A 16,258-nucleotide genomic window follows, 5' to 3' on the forward strand; every position below is an offset into this window, starting at 1 on the left:
CATCTATCCTATCTCTGTCCTCTCTTGACTAACTCTTGTTCTTTTCCAACCCTGAAAGTATTAGGTTTTGCAAATCCTAGGAAGTCTTTCATTTTCATGCCCTTCATTTCATGTTAGGGTGTGGGTATTAATTGCATCAAGTTTGGTACAATGCTCCTGACTTATAGAAATCTGAGAGAGAATATTTTTCCGCCTACTCTGTTGGTAACTCTATTCCTGCTTCAAGTGAGAAAGGCGCCATGAACATATCGAGTCATTTGCAGGCGTCAGTCTAAGTATAGCATGTGTTTAGAATGGCTGGTTTAAGTCCTCGTTATAAGTAATTCTAATTCCACATTTTGAAGAAGCAGAGCAAATTGGTAATTGCGCTGTGGGAAGAAAGTACAGTGTGGATAAGAGTCGCTTGTCTAGAACAGACAAAAAAGTTAAATTTCAAGAAATCAAAAACAGAATATGCAAATATATGAGTGAAAAGAGACAGTTTGGATGTGCAGTCACGAGTGAAATATGCCAAGATGTACAATATTATAGGTTAGGATCCACCTTTCAATACTCCGTAATAAGATGGTAAAAAGTAGTTACAACCTGTTTAATGGGACCGGTTTCAACACATTTTAAGTGTCATCATCAGCCAATTTGCGAAGATCTTAAAACAACTAGCACATTGAATACAGGCAAAAAATTACATTGTATCATAACGTAGCAATTCAGTAAATGTTCAAAACACAATTGTGTTAGTTGTGCTAGTTGTTTTAAGATCTTCGCAAATTGGCTGATGATGACACTTAAAATGTGTTGAAACCGGTCCCATTAAACAGGTTGTAACTACTTTTTACCATCTTATTACGGAGTATTGAAAGGTGGATCCTAACCTATAATATTGTACATCTTATTTCTCTATTCAATACGGAACAATAATGAAGTTTTTAACTTTAAATGAAATATGCCAGTTGAAAGCTATAGCAATATCAAGATAGTTAAAAATGGGTTTTAAGGTTAGCCATGGATGGATCAAGCATGTTTTTTAAACAAATTAATTTCAGTTTCCTTAGGAAAACTAGTACTGCACTGCACAACATCTTCCAGCCAGCTATGAAGAAAAGATTGTGAATATCCACATATTATGTCAGAGAAATTCATAAGTACTCTTGCAAATTGGTAATGCAGACCAGACATCAGTATATTTTGAAGAGTTCATTTCATAATAATTTATTGCACTGTAGTATTTACAGTTTTCAATACAAACATTTAACAAGTCTATACAGTTACAATTACATGGCTTCACAGAAGAATGTTAAAATGTTAAAAGTCTCCTGGGTTTAACATGTAAGCAATGATCAGGTTTTACAACGGGCACACAGTAAAAGAGAACTGCTGGTTACTATTAAGAGCAGAAATATAGCCTACTTAGGCCATATAGTTTGTGGCAAGAAATACAAGGTTCTGCAACTTACTTTAAAGAGAAAAATTGAAGAACGAAGGGGAAGATGGAGAAGTGTGCTCCTTTTGAGTAAGACTAAGGAATCTTGCTGAAGTCTAAATGTCCCCACCTGATGGATGAATGAGTGTCACATGCCCTTATGCTGCATGAGAACTGCGATGAGGTTTAAAATTGAACCCAGGTTTTTGGTACACAGCAATCTAGAGATTAGGAATTGTGTACCACATCTGCTCGCCAGACTGGTGAAAATTTTTTTCAGGAGACTTTAAAAACTGCTCTGTTGTTTTTCTTATATAAATTTGTATTGATTTTTATCATATTCGCCATTTTAACATCTTCTTTACTTGTTATACCTAAATTATTAAGCTTTTTTGCTTTGCTTTGTTTTGTTTTGTATACTTCAGGCTTGGAGAGGATGTCATGGTTAACAATTTAGGCCTGGCTGATGGACAAGAAGGTATTCGAAGTTTCTTGGAGAAGAGAAAAGCATGTTGGACCCACAGCTTCGAAAGAATTCATTGAATCTGGAAGGAATTAACTGTCTGAGAGTTATAAGTAAGATTTGCCAAATATCACTATTCTCTGATAATTCACGTTCCTATCTTATAGTCTCCATTTACTCATAGTGTTCATTATAAGGGAAGTATGGAGTAAACAGCTTACCTTTCCATGTTATGAAAGATATAAACTGTTGTAGGGACAACATAGTGTCTAAATAGCTATCTAATGTTTAAAAGTGTATTTGTACATAATTGAAAGTTTAGATGACGCAGTTATCCAGTGGTTAACTACACTCTTTTTAAACAAATTTATTTGTCATGCATTATTGATCACAAGGGAACAAAAGGAAAATGTTCAGGAAAGTCATGAAGTATCCATACTAAAATATAGTTGGTAAAATAAAAAAGGTAGAAATGGACAAAATAATACCAGTATATCATTTCACATGACACAGGACTTTAACTATAATACTTTATGAAAATTGATAGTTTTGTTGTTGTAATATCACAAATACAAAGCCTCGAGAAAGAAGGACAAAAGAAAGCTTTGGTCTCAGGAAGAGGTTTATTGAGAAAGCAATAATGTAGAACCTTGAAAATAAAAAATAAATATATAACCATTTCACAAGAAGGTGAACTTGGTATCACTAGTTTCTGTTCTGAATTGTTGAGAGTCCCTTGAAGAGCAATTGTTATCAAATTTATTTGAGGTTGACCACAAGTAGATGGTGTACAAAAATTTTCTGTTTTTAGTTACTGTGTACTGTACATCTTTCCAACTTGCTGGTCTAAAGGAGTGGAAGTTACTGGATGAAAAGGCATTCTTCAACTGAAGATAGGTTTCTAGCTGTTAAAATCAAACAAAAAGGCCTCATTGAAAGTAAAAGTTGTTTGATTTAGGAGATACAGCATCACAATCATCTCCTGGAAGCCATATCGGCTTAGATTTTAGCCATTCAACATAGACTTCAAAGCCCCTTGAAAGTGTGTAACTTATTGTGCAAAATTATAGAGAATGTTGGTAATGCAACCATCTTTCTAGTTGATTCACAGCAAATAGAACAAGCAAAATTGAATGGCTTACTATCAGTTAAAAATTCATCCAGAATAGGTGATATATGCCAGGAAAAGCTATACTAATACCTGTGTTCTTGTAGTTGGCTGACAAAAATCAGTTGCTCAAGAAATCGGTGGTGATTTTCGGTAACAGTACTCAAGAGATGATTCAGACTTAGACCTATGAAAAGATACACCAGTTATCAACAGTACATATAAGACATGCAAGAGTCATATGAAAATAGAAATCATGCTATAGCTGACTGCTAAACTGTACCCCTGGAGGCTGGTTGGATCCCCAGACTTTCCACCATCAACTGTCAGAAAAATCCCAGATATCATTGAAGAAGCATATTCAAGAAATGAAGAATAAGGCAGTTCGCTGTTGGGGTTTTTTTCCTCTCTTCATTTAGCCAGAAAGTACTATTTCATTGCATTCTGCCTAGCTCAGTGAAACATATATATTAACCAATCCTACAGGCAATACTTTCTCACCATTCATTGCAGGGGTTGGCTTCATAAGGAATGGTGTTTCTAGTATTGCTCATACTTCAGGCACTTTCATATTGTAAAGACCATTGATTAGACTGAGACAAGCCAATGAAAGAAACAAGCTCGTTCTAGCCCATATCAGAAGACAAAGTGCAAAATTGCTGAAATGAAGGCTAATATCTCCTGAAAGATTAATTGATTAATATGAATGTTTTAAGGGACCTAAACATTTCTTTAACAGCATAGAAATTAAAATATAACTAAAAGTGTAATATTTAGTTAGTGGTATCATTACTGAAAGTGAGGTGAAAAGAATAATGGGATGCAACATAAAGACATCACTGAATATATTTTATAAGATGTCATTAATAACTGCAAGAAAAAGGTTGAATACTGAAATAGAAAACTGCTAGCCATTATTCACACCCTGTATGTTTGAGTCCTCAGTCCAAAGGCTAGTTGGTCAGATCCACCATCAGCTTTCATAAGTAGAAAATAATTTATCTTGAAGCTAAATAAAATAGATAAGTCTGTTGACTTGTTCATTGCCATACTTATGTTTAGTAGAGATAAACAATGAGGCATCACTAATATCAGACATCTTTATGCGGCAGTGGAACCCCTGGCAACTAAAAGACCACTCTGATGTCATGGACACGAGTCCTGTAACTGCACAGTTGCTGATTGCTAGTCAGCTGATAAAATGTGTATGAACTGCAAGAACAGATGGTAATAGTGATAAAAGGAAAATATATTTTACATTGTATAGAGTAAAAATGGGACCAAAGGTTTCCCAAATTTGCTACTCATTCTGCTTATGGACTATGGACTGAAAACTGACCAGTAGGGACAATAGTCGATTACAAATACAGAAATAAATTTCATTGGGTCAAACATACAGAAGACCAGAAGGAACAAAATCAGAAATGTGTTCTATGTAAGATACAGAAATGCATTTTGAAATATTGAGAAAAAAATTATATTCGTATCAGGTGTAAAAATGTTCATATAACCAGGCAAATGATATAAAGGTATTAGAAAAGGTAAATGAGGACATAGTAGTGGCAAGTGTGAAAATATGTGCACTTCACATATGGTTACGAGCAGTTGTGGAAAATGGTTTCTTATTGTGGCACAGGAACTGATTGGCTGTGGTGTTTATAGGTCAGTTTCAGCTTCAAACATAATTGCTGATTGTGCTGAAAACATGATGGAACATCTTTGACTTGGGAACTATATGCAACTTGGAAGTACAGTATTTCTGGATGTTGAACAGTATGCCGTATTTCCTTGGTACTTGTTCAAGCTAGATGTTCTACATGTCAAGGCAAGAAACACTTTATGATTCAGATTGATTTTCCTGAGTTTTCCATTTTTTATATATAGTGGAGAAAGGGTCTAAACCTTATACAGTTCTGTTTCCAAACTATTATGGGACTAAAGGTTTCCCAAATTTGCTACTCATTCTGCCTATGGACTATGAACTGAACTGAAAACTGACCAGTAGGGACAATAGTCGACTACAAGTACAGAAATAAATTTAATTGGGTTAAACATACAGAACATACAGAAAGAACAAAATCAGAAATGAATCAGTCTACCTTCAACTACAGTAGAGCTACAACAGAGTGTACGTGATATTCTAGAAGAATCAAGACTGAAATGGTTTGACCGCATTATGAGAGTGGATTTAACAAGTATAGCAAAGGTCTACTTTGAAAGAGAGACTGTGAGACAGGCTTAGCAATGGTTGGACAAAGCAGATAGAAAATTATTTGGCTAGGGAAGCTCAAAATGGAAGAAGATACTAGAAGAGAATTGGTGGCAAGGTAGAAATTTATTCATGTTCATTCCCACACACCACCTGCTGGAGTGGAGAATCGATGATGATGATGATGATGTCTTTTGTTCAGTTGTATGATTTTCTTTTTATGACTTCCTTGCTCGTTTCTGTTCATTTTATATTAAAGGTTTGAAAGTTATTTTCTGAAGACTAAAGATAGCTGTTTCCTTCATATGTCTCCTATATTTTCATGGTATAGTTCCTAGCAGCAGCAGTTTACTGTAGTTACAATTAAATTTCTTATTGCTGTTCTCAAAATGTCTTCACCCACAAATTATAAAAGCTATTGACACAATGAAGAAACATAGTTGAATTATTCTGTTTTATAATGGTGATTGGCATCTCTATTGTTAAGAGGTAGAGGCTCTTGTATGGAAAAAGGTTAAGCACTTGTTTGATGTCCACTGACTTACCTGAAAGCATGCGGAAGTGTGCTAAGTAGACTGCCTCATTTTATGGAATGGAAGTCATTCTTGTAATGTACTGGATCAGATGTTGTTGTTGGTTTCTTTACTAGTCCTCAAGGAAGTGTTTATAGATCATATACAAATTTTCCAGCTGTTGAATTCATATGAAATCTGGATTACATTTGGTTTAGTTTATAGAAGTTATTTTGAAAATATTTTTTACAGAGTATTTAGCCATAAAGGCAGGTATGTTGTTTCCAAAGGGTCTTTTCTAGTTCTTCATTCATCTCTCCCCCTCACCCTTTGTTGTAGTCCTATAGTCACTCAAATGGTTATCTAACCATATGTTAACTATATCTAATTTTTTTGAACTTTGGATTTTGATCACAATCCAGTGTTTCAACAGGTTGAACTGTAAGCAGACAAGATATCATGTGCCAATATTGTAAAAATCAAACAAAATAAAATCTGATAATTGTAAACAAATACATTTTAATGATATTTTCACACAGAAGTACAATTTAAGAAAAACATCATCAATTTCCCTCTTCCAGCTTCAGCTGGGTTGGAAGGTTAATGGCACCTTTCCATCTTCTTCTATCCAACATTGCTGCTCCTTTGTTCCAATCCATGTTCCTTCTTATAATGCTGTTCTTGATGGATTCTACCGACCTTAGTCTGGATTTACCTCTTTTTCTCCTTCCTTCAGTCTTGACTCCATCATCTGCTTCGGTATCCTTATGTCTTCTATTCTCTTAACGCAGGGCCTCTCAGGGTGCATGCACTGTGCACGGTGCAAAAGACGACTTCGCTTGGTTGACCAGAGTGCAGACCCCCACTCCTCGATTTGGAGCAATAGCACTGTCTCTCTCTTTCCCCACGCCTGTCTCGCTCGCTCCCCCTGTCTCCCTCTTCCTCACTTGCTGCGTAGTGCTCCAAATCCAAGCCGAATTGATCCAAGTTGAGCCGAGCTTAGCCGAGTAGCCCAGAGACGAAGCGTTGGTACGAGCCGTGCCGAGCGGGAGCGATGCACAGTGCACGGAGCTCTTGCGCCTCGATTTGCACGCGTGAGATTTTGGGCGTTTGAGAGGCCCTGTCTTAACATGTCCATACCATCTCAGTTTATTTTACTCCATTCTGTTGAAAATTCTCTAATTTCCTTCCAGACATCCTCATTTCTTACTTTGTCCTTTCTTGTCTTTTCCTATCGCATTTATTAAAAGTTTAATCTCATTGGCCTGGATTTCACTCTTGTCTTTCCATTAGTATCCAGGTCTCCGCTGTATATGTCTGTATGGGGCAATAATACATCTTATAAATCACCTGTTTACACTTCCTTGGTAAATCACCTGTTTACACTTCCTTGGTATTTCCTTCTTCTAGATCAAGTTCCTCATAGTCCTATAAAAATGCATTTCGCTGCTGTGTTCTTATACTGATCTCCATGTTCAGTTCTGCATCCTGCATCAGATTGCTTCCCAGGTATGAGACTTGAAGTTTTTCACAAATTAAAGGTCTTGTTCCCAATTTTTATAATACCTTTCCCTTCTCTATCTGGCAGAAATGTAATAGGATCTTGAATTTTCCCAAAGGATTAGTTTGAAAAAGATTTTTTGGTGAAAAGTACGGTCAGAAAAGGAGCAAAAAAGCTTCTGAAAATATATACAAAAAAGATGCAAGCAAGGTGTTGATGAAATTTTTTAAATTAATGTTTAAACCAGTTACATGAACTTTATTTATCACATTTACTGGATTCTAATAATTAATCAACATGTTATATTGGATTACACACAATATTTCAAAGTTTTTGACAGTAAGTCACTGGCGCTTTGAGCTCAGTAGATCCTTATATAGCGAGAAACTCCTCTCAACATCTACAGAAACCAATGGAGCATATGTTGTCAGCACTCATAAAGGGAGTTCAATTGAAGTTGAAAAAGTTTCCGCATGTGGATTGTTCTTCAAATTTAATTTGAATTTGTCTTCAGCAAATCTATAGGGGTTGTCCATGTTTTTGTGTAATGAAAAATATGCTCTGGTCTGGACTGGTAAAGAAGTGATAAGGCTTTTTGCAGATGATGTTATTCTGTACAGAGTAATAAATAAGTTACAAGATTGTGAGCAACTGAAAAATGACCTCGATAATGTTGTGAGATGGACAGTAGGCAATGGTATGATGATAAACGAGGATAAAAGTCAGGTTGTGAGTTTCACAAATAGGAAAAGTCCTCTCAGTTTTAATTACTGCATTGATGGAGTGAAAGTTCCCTTTGGGGATCATTGTAAATACCTAGGTATTAATATAAGTAAGATCTTCATTGGGGTAATCACATAAATATGATTGTAAATAAATGGTACATATCTCTGCACATGGTTATGAGGGTATATAGGGGTTGTAGTAAGGATGTAAAGGAGAGAGCATATTTGTCTCTGGTGAGACCCCAACTAGAATATGGTTCCAGTGTATTGGACCCTCACCAGGATTACTTGATTCAAGAACTGGAAAAAATCCAAAGAAAAGCAGCTCGATTTGCTCTGGGCGATTTCCGACAAAAGAGTGTGTTACAAAAATGTTGCAAAGTTTGAGCTGGGAGGACTTGGGAGAAAGGAGACAAGCTGCTCGACTAAGTGGTATGTTCCGAACTGTCAGTGGAGAGATGGCGTGGGAAAACATCAGTAAAACGAATAAGTTTGAGTGGTGTCTTTAAAAGTAGTAAAGATCACAATATGGAGATAAACTTGGAATTCAACAGGACAAATTGGGGCAAATATTTGTTTATAGGAAGGGAAATTAGGGATTGGAATAACTTACCAAGGGAGATGTTCAATAAATTTCCAATTTCTTTGCAATCAATTGATTGATTGATTGATTGATTGATTGATTGATTGATTGATTGATTGATTGATTGATTGATTGATTGATTGATTGATTGATTGATTGATTGATTGATTGATTGATTGATTGATTGATTGATTGATTGATTGATTGATTGATTGATTGATTGATTGATTGATTGATTGATTGATTGATTGATTGATTGATTGATTGATTGATTGATTGATTGATTGATTGATTGATTGATTGATTGATTGATTGATTGATTGATTGATTGATTGATTGATTGATTGATTGATTGATTGATTGATTGATTGATTGATTGATTGATTGATTGATTGATTGATTGATTGATTGATTGATTGATTGATTGATTGATTGATTGATTGATTGATTGATTGATTGATTGATTGATTGATTGATTGATTGATTGATTGATTGATTGATTGATTGATTGATTGATTGATTGATTGATTGATTGATTGATTGATTGATTGATTGATTGATTGATTGATTGATTGATTGATTGATTGATTGATTGATTGATTGATTGATTGATTGATTGATTGATTGATTGATTGATTGATTGATTGATTGATTGATTGATTGATTGATTGATTGATTGATTGATTGATTGATTGATTGATTGATTGATTGATTGATTGATTGATTGATTGATTGATTGATTGATTGATTGATTGATTGATTGATTGATTGATTGATTGATTGATTGATTGATTGATTGATTGATTGATTGATTGATTGATTGATTGATTGATTGATTGATTGATTGATTGATTGATTGATTGATTGATTGATTGATTGATTGATTGATTGATTGATTGATTGATTGATTGATTGATTGATTGATTGATTGATTGATTGATTGATTGATTGATTGATTGATTGATTGATTGATTGATTGATTGATTGATTGATTGATTGATTGATTGATTGATTGATTGATTGATTGATTGATTGATTGATTGATTGATTGATTGATTGATTGATTGATTGATTGATTGATTGATTGATTGATTGATTGATTGATTGATTGATTGATTGATTGATTGATTGATTGATTGATTGATTGATTGATTGATTGATTGATTGATTGATTGATTGATTGATTGATTGATTGATTGATTGATTGATTGATTGATTGATTGATTGATTGATTGATTGATTGATTGATTGATTGATTGATTGATTGATTGATTGATTGATTGATTGATTGATTGATTGATTGATTGATTGATTGATTGATTGATTGATTGATTGATTGATTGATTGATTGATTGATTGATTGATTGATTGATTGATTGATTGATTGATTGATTGATTGATTGATTGATTGATTGATTGATTGATTGATTGATTGATTGATTGATTGATTGATTGATTGATTGATTGATTGATTGATTGATTGATTGATTGATTGATTGATTGATTGATTGATTGATTGATTGATTGATTGATTGATTGATTGATTGATTGATTGATTGATTGATTGATTGATTGATTGATTGATTGATTGATTGATTGATTGATTGATTGATTGATTGATTGATTGATTGATTGATTGATTGATTGATTGATTGATTGATTGATTGATTGATTGATTGATTGATTGATAACACGGCCAACAAGAGAGTACCGGTACACAGTAGATAGGTGGAACCGTTAAATTCATGCCAGTACTAACTGAACTTAGTTTAAACTGTTGCAGTATCATTGTTTAAATTTTAATTTGATTTCATAGCTGTAGATTGGCCATCGTTGCTAGGATATAAATGACTGGTGGTTCCCATAAATTATATTTTAATATTTATTTATTGACTAGTGTTGAGTTCTGATCAAACAAAATTTAAAAATCTGTTGAAGAAAGCAAAAATGTCTAATCTTAAAAATGCAGATAAACATGGGGTGAAAGGTGCTGAAACATGAAGTAGAAGGTGGCAAAATACAAATTGTATTTATTTCGCTTCATTTCATGTCCCCACATACATATATCGACTTATCTGTATGAAAATAGCTATATTTTTTAAAAGGTGCTGCCCCTTCAAATCCTTCGCTAATTAAAAGTGTGATCAGTATACTCAGAAGACAATAAATTAATTTCATTAGTTAGTAAGGATTGAAATAATGCTGTGTACCCAGTGATTTCCTCTTAGAAGTTGTTCAAAACAAACAATTTCATAAATCAAGTAGAGTTTGTCGTTCATGTGATTGGTTTTTTTTTTTTTGCTTTATATCACACCGACACAGATAGGTAATATGGCGACAATCATGTGATTGTTGATATTGTGGTAATAGCCATCTAGTTTTACATAGAATAAACAGTAGCATAATGTTAAGGCCTACAATGCAGGCAGGCCCAAGGCATAAGGGACCTGCAACTTCCCCAGAAAAAAATTAATAAATGAATACATAGTTTTACTCAAATGGCACTCTGTAAAGGAAGGTGACATCCTGATGTTGTAGAATGAGCCAAGAAAGATTGCTTTTACAGTTCATTAAGTAGACTAATTGCCAAAATATAATTTCTTTTAGACCAAATTATCCCTGTTACTCTTTCTTCCACAAAACAACCATTTTTGAAATTGAGACATAAGAACTGCAAAATGGTATGACCCAAGACAGACTCAGCGAATTCAGCCTCCTCAGCATCATATGTGACATCTACCGATGTCACTGAAATTTTCAATGTCTTTGGATCGCAGTACATCGCATGGTCCAGTTTCTTTAAACTCTAATATGAGTACAATAAAATTTAAAAAATTTAAAAACAAAAGATAGAAATATATTACTTGTTTATGTTGTACAGTGTTCAGTCCCTACAAAATATTAATTTTCAAAATAAAATGACTTATTTAGTTTATACGAGGGTCGAGTCAAATTTTTTTCTCGCGAAACAGAGACAATACGGAAAATCTAAGATATTAATTTGGAAATATAGGGCATGTACTTATGTATAGTGCCTGAAGACAAATTCTGACTTCAGGAGATTCTCGTAGGAAAGTGACAGAATACAGGCTATTGGTAAACATTGTTTTATCATGGTATAGACAGCAAATACATAAGACTACGTACAAAGGACAGGTCTCCACTGGTTACAGACCTTCGAAATAATCACCCAAGGTTTCCACTGTGCGTTGCCAGCAGTGGGGTAGGGGCTGAATACCATTCGCTGCATGTGTATCGCTAACGTGCGACACCTCTTTCCGAAATGCTGTTATGATGTCCTCTTTGTTAGCAAACCATTGTCCACGTAATGGCTTCTTGACTTTGAGGATTAGATCATAGTCACATGGGCTCAGATCAGGCGAATAAGGCAGGTGTGGAAGAACCTACCATCCCCACCGTTGTACGCGACGCTGGGTGATGGCTGCTGTGTGAGCTGTCGCGTTATCATGTAGGATTATGGTGCTGTCCTCATGTAAACACTGATCGATCACCATTATCCGTACATGGACACTGGACGGCCTGGACGAGGCAAATCGGCAGTTGATACTCTACCCCGTTTCAACCTCTCCACCCACCTCGCCACTGTTCTATAGGGCATGGCATGCACACCTAATGCTTCCTGCAGCTCTGCATGGCATTGGCGTGCGTTTCTGCCGCGGAGAACTGCTATTTTAATATACGATCATTGCTCCTGCTTGTTGACTTCTATTTTGTGACGCTCTCACTCACACACTGAACTTGGGGACGTGCTTAGACCCACACTGTTGTTTACATACACCATCTAGTGGCATCATACGCAAGTACATACCATACATTTCCAAATGCATATCTTAAGATTTTCCATGTTGTCTCCTGTTCGCGAGAAAAAAATAGTTGCCATGACTTATGACTCGACCTACGTATATCATGAAATGGATATAGATTGCATTAAAGTTATGCTTGTATCTGCTGTAATTAATTTTGTATGTGTTACTGATAGGTTGTATAACCGAGTGGAGTGGCTGTGCATTAACATGCTACAGCTATGGAGCCAAGCTCTGCATTTGGGAAGCGAGTGAATTCGATCCCTACCGTCAGCTGTCCTGAGAATGGTTTACTGCTGCTTCCCATTTTCACTTCTTCCGAGACAGTTCCTATTCATAGGCCACTGCCAGTTCCTTCCACCTCCTTACCCAGTTTCATTCACCATCATTCAATTCATCTTCATTAGCTCCTCAACTGAGGTTGGCATCAGGAAGGGCACCCAGCTGTAAAAACATGCCATATAAATTCATCCACTTCATCCCTGACCCCATATCATGAAAATGGGACTATGGGATAGATATACAATTGATAGGTTTTATACAGTTTCTGTGAGGAGGTCTAATTTTGTTTCCTGCAGGCAGGCCTGTATCATATTTATTATGCTGCTGGGAATAAACTATATGAGAATCACTTTTTATTACAAAAATCCCACCTACATTCGTCAGAATTTAAACTACAGTTGCAGTGGTGAGAAGTTAACAATGTAAATTGACTGTCATAGCCCAATTATATAAATATGGTTAACTGGATTAAAGCCATTTATTTATTACTAAAACAAAGCCGAGATTTCTGCCAAATTATGTTGGCATTCATCAGGGCATGTGAAGATCTGCTTCTGACAGTGGTAGTAGAAATTCTTCAAAGAACGTGGAAGTCACAACCATACTATCCATGCCCCCCCACTAACTGGACTCGGGTATCATTGTGCTGTGGTGGTTAGGAGTTATTTATTCACCGCCCTTTGTCAACAGTTTCTGGAGTGCGTCGCGCTGTGCCATGGTGTTATGCATGAATTTATGAAGTACAAGTCTCCATGCATTTGATAACCTGAAGCTATCTTCCCTGTTGGAGTTATTTTGGTGTAGCTCTATCTGTATCGCTTCCCTCACAAGTTGAGCATAGAAGTCTTTGACAGGCGTGATGACCCTCACCTGGTCAAACAGGATTTGATGGTCTGTATTTTAGAAGTGTTGTGCTATGGCCGACTGGTTTATAGCATTTTCTGTGGAGGATGAAATAGTAACATTTTTGACTGACCTGATGTGTTCTTTCACCCTGGTGCTAACAAGCCTTTATGCAATGCCAATATATGAGCGACCACAACCACATGGAACTTCATAGACGCCCAGTGTTTCAGGTCTGTGGTGAAAACTGGAACTATACTGTACTTCCTAAGAATGCACCCTATTCTGTCAGTTATACCTGCCACGTAAGGAAGGAATACATGCAACAACTCAAGTAGAGGACTGCTTTTCAGAGTGGTAAACAATGGAGACTTGACCCTTGGCACTGCAACAGTAGTTGTGAATGTTTGACTAGACGACAGTAAGGTTGAATATATGGAGCCTAAGCTTTGCGCTAAGCCTTGGAGCTCTTTTTTAATTGTTATGAAAAGCATTTTAAAAATTCATAAAATTGAATGCAGATACAACTCAGACTGGGATTGACCTATATTCATATAACTAAAGCTTACTTTTCAAATATACAAAAAACAGACAACATAATATAAATTTTACAAAACCTGTTCAAGGGAGTAATTTACCTAAACTCTGTTCACAGAATATATGAAGTAAGATCACACTTGTTGTCATTCAAGAGAGGATGGCATCTGACTGCGCATGCTTCCTTTACTCTCTCCCAGCCAGTCAGCGTCAATGTGATACTCCCTCTCCCGCTCTATTCCTTTCGCGTTGACTACTCATTGGACAGCCAGATTTGGCACTGCATGCACAGAAGACTTGTTTTCTCAATGCCACTTCACAGACTCCATGAACGGAGTATAGTAGACCTAGTAGTGATGGTTGTATGTGTTGTTTTAATAGGTAAAACTAATAGGTTATCATCTTCTCTTAATATTAACTTTAGGAGAGAGCTCCCTCTGTGTATTAATAGTAGTATGTCAGCTTCGGATCCCAAGATCACAGGTTCAGACCCAACAGAGTGAATTGGAGTTTTGAAGGGTTGATTAAAGTCAATTTGACACCCCAAGTTGTACAATATCAGCACGTAAAACAGTTCTGGTACATTTGGTGTTTACCTGACAAAATTAAAAGAACTCAGCCATAGGTCACCCAACACAGATCTGTTTCTCTGCTCTCTCGTAGAGTAAAACAGAATTGAAATTGACATGCAGGCAGCTTACTGTAAATGGCATATCAAAACAACTGCACATGATTGCTAAGGCAACTTCTTTTTTTCTTTTCTTTTTCTGACTCTGTGGCTAAATGGTTAGCATGCTGGCCATTAATTCATCTGGCTTGGGGACTGGGGTTGTGTGCCATCTTCATCATTATGATTCATCATAGTAAGCCCCATTATCACAGATGTGCCGGTTACCCGTAAGCATCAGTTCAAAAGGCTTGCACCAAGCCACTCTAGAGACCTTATACAATACCAAAAAATATTATTATTATTATTATTATTATTATTATTATTATTATTATTATTATTATTATTATTATTATTATTATTATTATTCACCTCTGTGGTGTAGTGGTTAGTGTGATTAGCTGCCACCCGCAGAGGCCCGGGTTCGATTCCCGGCTCTGCCACAAAATTTGAAAAGTGGTATGAGGGCTGAAACGGGGTCCACTCAGCCTTGGGAGGTCAACTGAGTAGAAGGGGTTTCGATTCCCTCCTCAACCATCCTCAAAGTGGTTTTTTTTTGTTGTGGTTTCCCACTTCTCCACCAGGCAATTGTTAGGATGGTACCTAACTTAAGGCCACGGCCACTTCCTTTCCTCTTCCTTGTCTATTCCTTCCGATCTTCCCATTCTCCAACAAGGCCCCTGTTCAGCATAGCAGGTGAAGCTGCCTTGATGCATTACTTTTTCTTCTGCCCAGTTGTATCCTTCGACCCAAAGTCTCACTCTCAAGGACACTGCCTTGAGGCGGTAGAGGTAGGATCCCTCGCTGAGTCCAAAGGAAAACCAACACTGGAGGCTAAACGGATTAAGACTGAAATATTGTTATTATGCCCAACTAAGGAGCGTGATTGAACCTATTTAGCTGATGCCGTTGCCTTTTTTCTTCTCCCAAAATCTTGTCAACTTCTCGCTGTAGCTTTTCTTGCAATCCTCTGACCAGGTTTTGTTGGTGGTAGTGCTTGGATGGTGTGTAAAGTGGTGTTTGTCCACTAATTTTCTGAACTTAGATCTGTCTTAACACAATGTCATCTGTGATGCCCATTTCCTGTAGATCTTTTCCAACTTCGAGCAGCCAATTGTTTTTTAGTTTCATTGATAGGGCAAGGTTCAGAATCTTTTGGTCATTCTCTGATTACTCATTCTGAGAATATGTCCGTAAAATATCAAACTTATTTTCCTAAATGTGTCTGAGATTTTCTCCGAGTGCTGATACAGGTTGTGAGATTTCCTTACCATCCAAATTATTTGTTATTATTAACTTAAGGAGAAAGAGTTCCATCCTCTCAAAGAATGAGGATATCATGTAATGAAAAGGAAGAGCCATGAAAGGGAAGAAAATGAATGACTCCCTAGGCTCTGCAAATCTAATACCATCAGAGCTGGAAGAGAACAAGAATTGAGCAAGGGAGGTTGGACTGTAGAGATGAAGGAGAGAATTCTGGCCCAAGCTCGTGAAATCAGTGTTAGTCTTATCTGGTATGCCTGGTATCCAAGCAGTGTCTCACAATTGTGGCTCATCTGGGCAAGGACAAAAATTACACTTGCA

General features: G+C 36.2%; 1 protein-coding gene across 1 annotated transcript in view; it reads left to right on the plus strand.

Annotated features, from left to right (window-relative positions):
• LOC136877269 (enoyl-CoA hydratase domain-containing protein 3, mitochondrial) overlaps window positions 1-2,903 on the plus strand; it is a 53,342-nt gene extending 50,439 nt beyond the window's left edge. The window contains exon 7 of the mRNA XM_067151178.2: window positions 1,846-2,903. Within this exon, the coding sequence (XP_067007279.2) occupies window positions 1,846-1,963 (118 nt within the window). The 3' untranslated portion in view covers window positions 1,964-2,903. The remainder of the gene's footprint in view (window positions 1-1,845) is intronic.
• Window positions 2,904-16,258: the final 13,355 nt, after the last annotated feature.

This window comes from Anabrus simplex, chromosome 7 (genome assembly GCF_040414725.1).
Source record: "Anabrus simplex isolate iqAnaSimp1 chromosome 7, ASM4041472v1, whole genome shotgun sequence".
In the NCBI taxonomy this organism is placed as follows: domain Eukaryota; kingdom Metazoa; phylum Arthropoda; class Insecta; order Orthoptera; family Tettigoniidae; genus Anabrus; species Anabrus simplex.